We start from the raw sequence: 10,847 nt of genomic DNA, 5'->3' as shown, positions 1-10,847 counted from the left end.
ATTTGTTAAGTTTCAGCCTTGAGCCAGTCATCATGTCTGCTGTGAAGCTGTAAATTGGTCAATTTCTTTCTGTGGGACTATTGGGCTTTTAGAATGATAGGAAACCTGACCTGTTCTTTTACAGGTCAGTCATCATCTGAGATGACAGACGCAAAGAACGACTGGAAGTGGGTGAGGTGGAGAGGGACATGCCACCTCTGTGTGCTGCTGCTACCTGCCCCCGCTGTCTGGCCAAAAAGGAACCACATCAGTGCAGAGGGGCGGCACTGTGGCCGTTTCTAAGTGTGGGCGGGCGAAGCACCACCTCAGAGGTGCTGGGAGGGAGCCTGCTGAGGACCACTGTCTGGCCCACCTGGGCGCACTTGACCTTAGGTTGGCACTCTCATTTGCCAGCCCTCTCTGCGCCCTGTGTGGAACCATTCTTCATCCTGCTAGATCCTCACTCTTACCTCGAAATGAGAGAGAATAAAACAACAGGCTTTTATGAAAGAACCAACTCTGAAATGACCACGGCTGAGCCAGGAAATGGGGCTTCACCTGCTGCCGGGGTGCTCAGGTTGCTTTTTCTCTCTGTCCTTTTTTTTTTTTTTTTTTTAAGACGGAGTCTCGCTCTGTCGCCCAGGCTGGAGTGCAGTGACGCAATCTCGGGTCACTGCAAGCTCTGCATCCGGGATTCATGCCATTCTTCTGCCTCAGCCTTCCAAGTAGCTGGGACTACAGGCGCCCGCCACTACACCTGGCTAGTTTTTTGTATTTTTAGTAGAGATGGGGTTTCACCGTAGCCAGGATGGTCTCGATCTCCTGACCTTGTGATCTGCCTGCCTCGGCCTCCCAAAGTGCTCGGATTACAGGCGTGAGCCACCGCGCCCGGCCTTTTTTTCTTGCTTAATTACACCACCAGGTGCATTACAGTCACGCGAAGCTGGCTGCGTGACCTGGGCAGGGTGGGCGGCTCTCACCTGTGGAGATGCAGCACTGAAGGTCCCCCTCCAGCGTGGTTACTACTACGGACTGCCTAGGAGCGTGCTCTTCTCATCCTGGACCTTGGTCGCTGCTTAACTTGCAGGTTTGGAGGAAAGACCCCGTGGAGCCTGGTCTCCGCCTCTGCTTGCAGCCCAGCAGTCTGTCCAGGCAGCTCTTCCCACAGGTGGACGTGGGCCTTCTCCTAAAGACTCTGCCGCCCGCAGTTCTTGGGGCCCTGAGAGGGAGTGGGCCACGGAGGGCCTCATGTGGAGTAGCTGGTGGTGTCTGATGACCCATCAGGGATGCCCTTGTTTTTGGTTGGTGGTCTGCTCTCTCCTTGGCATCCCCTGCTGCCAGAGTGCCTTTCCCTGTGTGGCCCGGAGGACATGACTCCCACTGCGCTCCTTCACCTTTACTGTGGTGCTGAAGTCTTTATTAATCATTCGTAACGTCACGTAAGGCTGGGTGCGGTGGCTCGTGTGTGTAATCCCAGGGTGCTTTGGGAGGCTGAGGCGGGAGAATTAACTAAAGCCAGGAGTTTGAGACCAGCCTGGACAACATAGACCCCTTTGCTACAAAAAATTAAACAGCTGGGCATGATATCACATGCCTGTAGTCCCAGCTACTCAGGAGGCTGAGGTGGGAGGGTCACTTGAATCCACGAGGTCGAGGCTGCAGTGAGTGATGACTGATGATTGTACCACCGTACTCCAGCCTGGGCGACAGCGCAAGACCCTGTCTCTAAAAGGAGAAAACATTACATAAATGCTTTTTTTTTTTTGAGACGGAGTCTTGCTCTGTCACCCAGGCTGGAGTGCAATGGCGCAGTCTCGGCTTATTGCACCCTCCGCCTCCTGGGTTCAAGCGATTCTCCTGCCTCAGCCTCCGAGCAGCTGGGACTACAGGTGTGTGCCACCACGCCCGGCTAATTTTTGTATTTTTAGTAGAGACGGGGTTTCATGTTGGCCAGGATGCTGTCTATCTCTTGACCTCGTGATCCACCCGCCTTGGCCTCCCAAAGTGCTGGGATTACAGGCGTGAGCCACTGTGCCTGGCCTATAAACACTTTCTTTTAGGTGCACATTGTACTTGTGAGGCTAATTTAGTTGGTCCATAACAGCTAGGAAAGGGATTAACGAGAGCAGGCAGACAGCTTTATTGTAGATATTAGTAAAAGGAAAACACTGCTAGGTTGCACCACACCACTGTTAATATTTAAAGTAACTAGCTGTGTCCACTTTAAAGGGATATGGCATTGTCTACTTTTAAATGGATGTTTATTTTGCAACCTAGGGATCCGCGAAAGTTTGTCAGAGCCTTGACTGAGGACATGCTTTCCTACGAGGGTGCTTCTCTGGAATCCTCCCCTCAGAGGCAGGAGAGGACATGGCTGAGTGTGGGGCCGGTCACATTGAGGGGCAGCTGAGATAGTACTGAAGCGCTCACCACTGCCGGTCACCCGTGACACTGGCCCTGCTGCTGTGTGGCTGTGCCGTGACCTGTCACCTTTCTTTTCACAGGCGGTGGTGGTGCCTCAAGGTGGCGGACAGCTGTGGGTCTTTGGAGGAGAGTTTGCCTCTCCCAGCGGAGAGCAGTTCTACCACTACAAGGATCTCTGGGTCCTGCATTTGGCCACCAAGACCTGGGAACAAGTCAAGTAAGAAGCCAGATGAGAAGCTGAGCTCCAGGCGTGGCTCTTCTGTGCTTGTGTGCTGAGCCCGAGTGCTGGGAACAGACCTCAGAATACCAGGGCTCAGAGGAACCTGGGTCACAGTCCAGGAGTCCAGCTTCGCTGGGTCCTGGGAGACCACGTTTTCTCTGGACCCTTCATAGAGAAGCCTGGGCCAGGTGTAGGGGCGCCAGCTGCCTGGCTTTGTTCTCCAGGTTCCTCTTGTCGTTGGCTGCCAGCCTCTCGCCTGTGTTGCAGCTCTTCTCCTGTGGTCTTCTGTTTACACCCTTGGAGGCAGCTCTGGGTGCCCAGCTTGCTGGAAGGGGAGCCCCAGGGGAGCCCCATAGGGATATGTCATTGACTAAAAGAGTGTCCTCTTCCTGTGTCGAGTTGGTGTAGAAACCGTGGAGCTGGTATGAGACAGGAAGGACATTGACATTTCTCTTTGAACCCCGCTCAGCCTCTGTTGATTTCCACCTCTGTCGGGAGTGTCACTGACGGGGTTTCTGATGCACGTTTACCACGGGTGTCTCCCATTAGTCAAGAGCTGCATGTCTGTCTGTGTAGAGAGCCAGATGGTGTGTTTGCATGTAAGTTATTAAAGAAATCTGGTGGAATGACAGACTGAAGTAGAGTTGTTAGCGTCCTTCTCCTAGGTGTGGCCTGGCTCGATTGCCGCTGCCATGACCCACCCTTACACACGCCATCTCTCTGCCATTAAAGCAGCAGAGCGGAAGTGCCCTTGCTTCCGGGAGAGAGGCCGCTGCACACAGGCCTTCTCCACGTCCCAGGGCTTCAGCTGGAGGGCAGCGGCACTCCCTGGAGCCCGCACTTGGTTATGTCATGATGAGCCACTTCGGGGTGTTTCTTGGAGTTTGGGCTCCGTTATGTTGCGGTGAGTCTCGTCAGGATGTCGAGGCCTGTTCTGCTGGCTCCACTGCTCCTCCTGGCTCTAGGCCGGGAGTGTTAACCAGTCAAAGGAAGAGTCCGCTGTGCATGGGGAGGGTGCAGACAGATTCCCTGCGCTGGGCCCACCTGCTGGAGGAGGGCTTGACCATAGCCTTACAGTGGGACCTCATTCCTCGAATGCTTGCTTATGGTAATTAACGCAGGAGACTAGTTTTAAAGGTATATTGTAGAAGCTGTTAGACTTTTTAAAATAGTGATCCTGCAGATGTACAATGTAGTTGCCGTTCTTAGCCCCCAGTTTCAGTCTCTACAGGGAGTGGTGGGGCAGGAACAGGATCATGATGTGCTTCACTCTCCTCTTTTTGCCAGAATCACCATTTGTGGAGGCGTCTGTGTCTCTCTCTCTTTCTGGTCTTGTCTTTCTCTCCTCTCTCTCTGTCTCTTCTCTGTCTCTCTTTCTCCTTCCTTTGTTTCTTCTTTCTTCAAGAGATAAAGTCTTACTCTGTTGCCCAGCCTGGTTACAGTGGTGTGATCACACCTTACTGCAGCCTCAAACTCCTGGGCTCAAGTGGTCTTCCTGCCTCAGCCGCCCTAGTAGCCGAGATTACAGGCGTGCACCACCATGCCTGGCTAATTGAAAAAAAAATTTTTTTTTCTTTTTTTGGAGAGGGGGGTGTTGTTAATGTTGCCCAGGTTGGTCTTGAACTCTTGACCTCAAGTGATTCTCCCATCTCAGCCTCCTGAGTAGCTGGGATTATAGGTGTGAGCCACTGTGCCAGGCCAAGCTCCTTAATTTCTGTATTTCTACTGCTTAGCAGGATTTGGTTACTGCTGCTTAACGTATTTGTGATTGGGAGATGTCTAATGTTGAGCCTCATTAAGGCCCTGACGAGACGTACAACGGTAACAAATGGTCTGCAGGAGATGTTGTTTGACAGCTGATGTCCACATCCCTTTCTGCGTTCTCTCCCACCTTGTAGTCATCTCGGGGTGCTGAGCCCTTGCCCTCATAAACACCAGGTGCCTTGACTGTCCCCACGGCCTCAGCCTGCCCTCTCCCACACTGCCCCGATGTCATCTTGAAGACCTTCAATGTGAGCAACCCCCTCTCTTGCAGTGACAGTTGACTGCAGTCTGTTGTGTACCAGCTCCAAGCACATCTTAGCTAAGGTTTTCTGAGCAAGACATTCAGCAGAATCTAGAAGAGGTGGATGGATTTGCCCATATAAAATAGGAAGGTCTGTGTGTGGAAAATGATGCCACAGGGAAAGTTAAAAATAGTGACCGGTGGGGAGAAAGTACCTGCAGCATCAAGCAGAGCTTACATTCAGGGAGGGTGGTGCCCTCTGAAGCAGAGCAGAAGGCAGGGTAGAGGGCATCACGAGGCAGGCCCCAGGGCGGGTGCTGCGAGAGCAGTGCTGGGCAATGGGTGCACGGTGGAGAGAACATGCCCTCACTGCTTAGTGAGTGGCACCCATTCAATGGAATTTTAAATGTGCGTGTCCCCTGACCCCCAAGTTTGCTTTAAGGATTATACCCTAAAGAAATGCTTTCTCTTATTTTGTACAAAAGACATGTACAAAATATGTACCAAAAACAGGATGCAGAACAACATATGCTTGGAAAAAAGCCTGCGTGTGTACACCTGTGTGTGTGTGCATATGATTGCATGCATGTATGTGAACGTGTGAGCATGTGTGCGTGCATGTGCCTGTGTGTGCCTGTGTGTGCATGCGTGTGACCGTGCGTGCATACGCGTGAGCATGTGTGTGTGCATGTGTCTCTGCCTGTGTGCATGCATGCGTGACGGTGTGTGCACGTGTGTATGTGTGCATGTGTGTGTGCATGCATGTATCTTTGTGCATGTGTGTGCCTGTGTGATTGTGTGCCCGTATGTGTGTGTGAGCATGTCTGCATGTGTGTGCATGCGTGTGCATGCTCTTGTGTGTACACTTGCAAGTGTGTGTGCACACTCACACAGTGACCCAGACAACCTGGTGTGTGCACACTGTACGTGCACAGGAGAAGGTCTGTATTTTTGAGGTTTTTTCTGATTCATTGATCTTTTCTTGGTATCATTCTTTATGCCATTTTAATTAATTATGTAGTTTTATGGTATATTTTGATAGGTTGGAGGATTTTTCTCATTTACTTAAAGTGTATGCTTTTTCATGTATTTTTTTTTCCATGAACTTTACCATCAGTTTTTCAGATTCTATTTTTTTTTTTTTTTTTCTGAGACAGTCTAGCTCTGTTGCCCAGGTTGGAGTGCAGTGGTGCAATCTCGGCTCACTACAACCTCCACCTTGCTGCTTCAAGCCATTCTCGTGCCTCAGCATCCCGAGTAGCTGGGATTACAGGCGCCCGCCATCATGCCTGGCTAATTTTTTTTTTTTTGAGACAGTGTCTCATTCTTATTGCCCAGGCTGGAGTGCAATGGCATGATCTTGGCTCACTGCAACCTCCACCTCACGGGTTCAAGCGATTCTCCTGCCTCACCCTCCTGAGTAGCTGGGATTACAGATTCCTGCCACCACGCCTGGCTAATTTTGTATTTTTAGTAGAGATGGGGTTTCTTCATGTTCGTCAGGCTGGTCTCGAACTTCCGACTTCAGGTGATCCCCCCACCTCGGTCTCACAAAGTGCTGGGATTACAGGCGTGAGCCACTGTACTCGGCCTTAATTTTTGTATTTTTAGTAGAGATGGGGTTTCACCATGTTGGCCAGGCTGGTCTTGAACTCCTGACCTCAAGTGATCTGCCCATCTCGGCCTCCTAGATTGCTGGAATTACAGGCATGAGCCACCACACCTGGCCCCCAAGTTCTAATTTTAAAAGTGCAGAATGATGATGATGATTTTTTTTTTTTTTTTGGAGACGGAGTCTTGCTCAGTCTCCCAGACTGGAGTGCAGTGGGCGCGATCTCAGCTCACTGCAAGCTCTGCCTCCCGGGTTCCCGCCATTCTTCTGTCTCAGCCTCCCGAGTAGCTGGAACCATAGGCGCCTGCCACCATGCCCGGCTAATTTTTTTTGTATTTTTAGTAGAGATGGGGTTTCACCATGTTAGCCAGGATGGTCTTGATCTCCTGACCTTATGATGCACCTGCCTTGGCCTCCCAAAGTGCTGGGATTACAGGCGTGAGCCACCGCGCCCGGCCAGAGTCCAGAAGGATTTGGACTGGATTGTGTTTGCTGATAAATCGCATTTAGGCAGTGACACCATCACACCCCCGGTCCTCCCATCGGGAGCGTTGTGCATCTGTCCATTTAGTTGAGTTTATTTATTTACTTAAGAATTTAAACCTGGGCTGTGGTGGTAAAGAGTGTCAAATCCTAACCGCTAAACCCCCTGGGAAGTTACATTTATTTTTTTTAACCTTCAGTCAAGTTTAAAATGGCCTGAAGTAGAATTGTAGAGTCCAGGCCTGGTGCGGTGGCTCATGCCTGTAATCCTAGCACTTTAGGAAGCGGAGGTGGGAGCATTACTTGAGCCCAGGAGTTTGAGACCAGCCTGGACAACATAGTAACACCCATCTCTAAAAAAGAAGTTAGCTAGGTGTGCTGGTGCGTGTGTATAATCCCAGCTACTTGGGAGGCTGGGGTGGGAGGATCACTTGAGCTCAGGAGTTCTAGGTGGCAGTGAGCTGTGATTGCATCACTGCACTGCAACCTGGGCCACAAGTGAAGCCCTGAGACTTAACAGAACATCAAAATGCAAGGCATATACATTTAGAAAGCCTTTGACCTTGTGTCTAATGGTTCTCCCAAAAGCCTGCAGTTAGTGCCGGTGCTGGCATGTGGAGGGAGGGCTGACTGTTAGCGCTGATGCCTGTGCGGGCGCTCCTGTTTCATGGTTTTCCTCAAGTGTTCTCCGTGCTCATCCTCACTTCATAACTGTGGCAGACGGTGGACTAAGCTGCGGTGCCTTGCAGAATGAGTCTTGCCTGCCCTGATAGGAGGACGCTGTGGGCAACTCGTCTGCAGGGGCTGTGTTTTGATTCTGAACTTAGAGAACAGTGGGGGGTTTTCCTGGCACGGTGGCCAGCAGTGCCGTCCGCTGGCAGAGAAGAGGACCTTGAGGAGTGGTTCTCCAATCTTCATACTCCACGTAGCCCCTAGGGAGCCCAGGAGAATGCTCCTTCCTGCCCTCGCGCTCCAGACATCAGTCCCATTCAGAGCAGGTTTGATGTGGGGTTGAGGAATCTGTGTTTTACCCCAACGCCTCCTTGTACCCTCTCCACGGTCCCGATGCTGACGGCTGGTGATCCATCAGCCTCCATCACTGGTAGAAGGCATGCTTACTTTGAATACTGTTCAACTGATGTGAATTTTTTTTAGCTGCTGCTTAAAAAAAGTAAGAATATTCATGTAAAATACTCTTAGATCCTTAACAATGAAAGTAGTGTAGGTTTTGCTTTTGTAAGTTACTGATGATAGTGGAATGAAAGCATTCTCTGAATGGTTGTTTGACTGGTCAGGCTCTGAGTGCTGTGTGACCAGATCGTCATGGGCTAGTGTAGCTGGGAATGGTACAGGGGACTGAAGGGCGCAGGCGGCCTGTTGATTTCGTGGGCTGGGCTGTGGTGTGTGGCATCCTGGTGCAGTAATTGGGCTTTGTGGTTCACACACTTTGTGGCCGCTGCTGAGAGAGGACTACTCTGGCTGTTTTTCCTCTGTCATTTTTTTTTTAATTGACCTAAAAGGAAAGGTCAGGAGATTCAGCTGCAGTGAAGACGGTTTTTGCCCTTTCTGAGGAAGATTGCTCTGGCAGGCCTCGTGTGGGAATCCCCATGGGGTGGGCGTATGTCTTTTGAGAAGTCCAGGAAGAGCTCGTCAGGAGACGGAATAGACGTGCCTGCCGCGACGCAGCCCTGCACTGCGCTTTCGTTTTTTAGTGAATATTTTTTACTTCTGTGGGGGAGTTAGTTTTTCAGCTGAGGGACTGAAGTTGGGGGGAATTAAGTATTGGTAGAGGCGCACGGAGTCTGAATTCAGTATCTGGAGTAGTCAGTCTCTTCTTTGTCTTTTAAGGGTTTTCTTGTAGGAAGGCAGAATAGATTCCCTCCTGTTACCTGGTCATTTTTAACAGTGATGCGTATTTTGGGATGCTGATAATCTGATTTGAGTCGGGTTAATGTATAGTAGTGGTCCCCAACCTTTTCAGCACCAGGGACTGGTTTCATGGATGACGATTTTTTCCCCCGATGGTGGGTTGGGGGGGATGGTTTTGGGATGAAACTGTTCCACCTCAGATCATCAAGCCTTAGATTCTCCTAAGGAGCTCACAACCCAGCTCTCGCAACCTGGATCCATCGCGTTGCAGCTCACAATAGGGTTCGCACTCCTGTGAGGGTCTAATGCTGCTGCTGATTTGACAGGAGGTGGGGCTCAGCCTGTGATGCCTGCTGACCCTCCTCACCTCCTGCTGTGCGGCCTGGTTCCTCACAGACCATGGACCTCAAACTGGCAAGCAGCAGGGTGCCTTGGCCTCCTGTCTGGGCGAGCACTTGCTGGGTGCCCTCTCCTGCCTGTTGGTTGGTTGGTTGATTGGTGAGTGTTTTTGTAGCACATTGGATGACGAGTGGATACTTCTTTGTTTTTTTTTTTTTTAGTAGAGACGGGTTTCACCTCCTTAGCCAGGATGGTCTAGATCACCTGACCTGGTGATCCACCCCTCTCGGCCTCCCACAGTGCTGTGATTACAGGCTTGAGCCACTGCTTCTGGCCAAGTGGATACTTCTTAACAGTCTCTCATTGTCTTCTCCATTCTAGCAACAGACAGGGTGTCATGTGGATACTTTGTAACAGTCTCTCATCTCCATTCTAGCAGCAGACATATACTTGACATCATAATGGTTTGGAAATGAGGGGGAAAATAGCAATGCTGATGTCAAGACCAAAACTCAGGCGCGTGAGCATCCCGCCTCATTGGACGGCTGCGTGTGGCCCTCTCAGCTATTTTGAGATCTCTTCAGTCTCTCCCTTGAGTGGGAGTTGCCTGCAAAGCTGCCCCGATCTGACTTTGCAGCATAGATCTCCGTACTAACCGCTTCTTATTTTTGTTTCTGCGTGTTTTAAGTGTGTGTGCGCTCATGTGAGTTTGAAGGGAGTTCAATGCAAAGGCAGGAGCTGTGCTCAGGGCAGTGGTGTTAATCATGGAGGGCGTGGGAAGGGCTGGGAAGAGGAGGGGTTGTAAGACTCCCCTTTTCCCTCCCATGTGAACAGATGCTGGTGACTGAAAGTCTGTCTGCAGTTCTTGGCAAGAGTGACTGGACACTGCGAAACACTAAAAACGCCAGTATCTGGTGTTTGCAGAGCATTTTCTTTTAACGAAGGTGTGTCATGGTGGAGATGGGTCACAGCTGGGGGTGCAGGCAGCTGCCAGGAAGGCGGGAGTCACACCCCCTGTGCTGAGCTGGGAGGCAGAGAGACCCTGTTGCCCAGTCTGGCCTGGATCCTCCCAGCATCAGGCTCTGGAGCAGGAGGGGAGGTGGCTGCTCCTGGGAACCCCCTAAGGTAGGGTTTCCCTTCTACTCACCCCCGCAACCTGTCAGTCTCCCATTGTGCTGCTCAGCCCGGGGCCTCTGGGAAAGGGAGCAGAGCTGGAGCGGGCGGTACCCCTCAGGACGCACACATGTCGGGTGGGAGCGCTGGAGCTCTCGTTTGCCTCCTCAGTCACGGTGGGCCTGCCCTGCCTGCTGAGCTTGCGGGCTTGAATATTCACAGCTTGGTTAGGTCGGCCTGCCACACATGACAGCCAGCATTTCTCCAGGCGCTCGCCACCTTCTCTTTCTGTCCCCTGGAGGAGGTGCAGGGGGTTGGGGGAGATTTGTCTGAGCCAGTGCCCTCTGAGGGATCATCTGTGATTCACAAACCACAGATGGAGGCCAGGCCACTTCAGGACCCCGCCCCATAGGTGTTTCTTAACAGCTTTTTCTGAGATGTGATTCGTATACCATCAAATCACCCTTTCAAATGTATAATTTAGTGGTTTTTAGCATATTCACAGAATTGTGCAACCAACACCGTGATCTAAATTTAGAGCGTTTTCGTCTCCCAAAAAACCCCATCTTTCCTAGCAGTCACCCCACCATCCCCCGTCCCTGCCGTCTGCGTCTGTAGATCTGCCTATTCTGGGCATTTCACAAAAGTGGAGTCAAAACATGTGGCCTCTGTGAGGGGCTCTTCTTTCCGCATGGTGCTGTCAGGACATGTCCTGCTGTTGCGGGCGTCAGCGCTTCACTCCTGTGGCTGTATGAGGTGCTGGTGTGTGGGTGGATGAGGGGCCGGTGTGTGGGTGGATGAGG

General features: G+C 51.4%; 1 protein-coding gene across 3 annotated transcripts in view; it reads left to right on the top strand.

The window, feature by feature from the left end:
• The window catches only part of KLHDC4 (kelch domain containing 4), an 86,523-nt gene that overhangs the window by 18,638 nt on the left and 57,038 nt on the right, over positions 1–10,847 (top strand). For all 3 annotated transcript variants that reach the window (XM_011971755.1, XM_011971747.1, XM_011971759.1), the window contains one exon: positions 2,484–2,620. In XM_011971755.1, coding sequence (XP_011827145.1) covers positions 2,484–2,620 — 137 coding nt within the window. The remainder of the gene's footprint in view (positions 1–2,483; positions 2,621–10,847) is intronic.

This window comes from Mandrillus leucophaeus, unplaced genomic scaffold (genome assembly GCF_000951045.1).
Source record: "Mandrillus leucophaeus isolate KB7577 unplaced genomic scaffold, Mleu.le_1.0 Scaffold10, whole genome shotgun sequence".
NCBI classification, from domain to species: domain Eukaryota; kingdom Metazoa; phylum Chordata; class Mammalia; order Primates; family Cercopithecidae; genus Mandrillus; species Mandrillus leucophaeus.
Note: the sequence above shows the minus strand (reverse complement) of the source record. Positions and strands in the feature narration are given on the sequence as shown.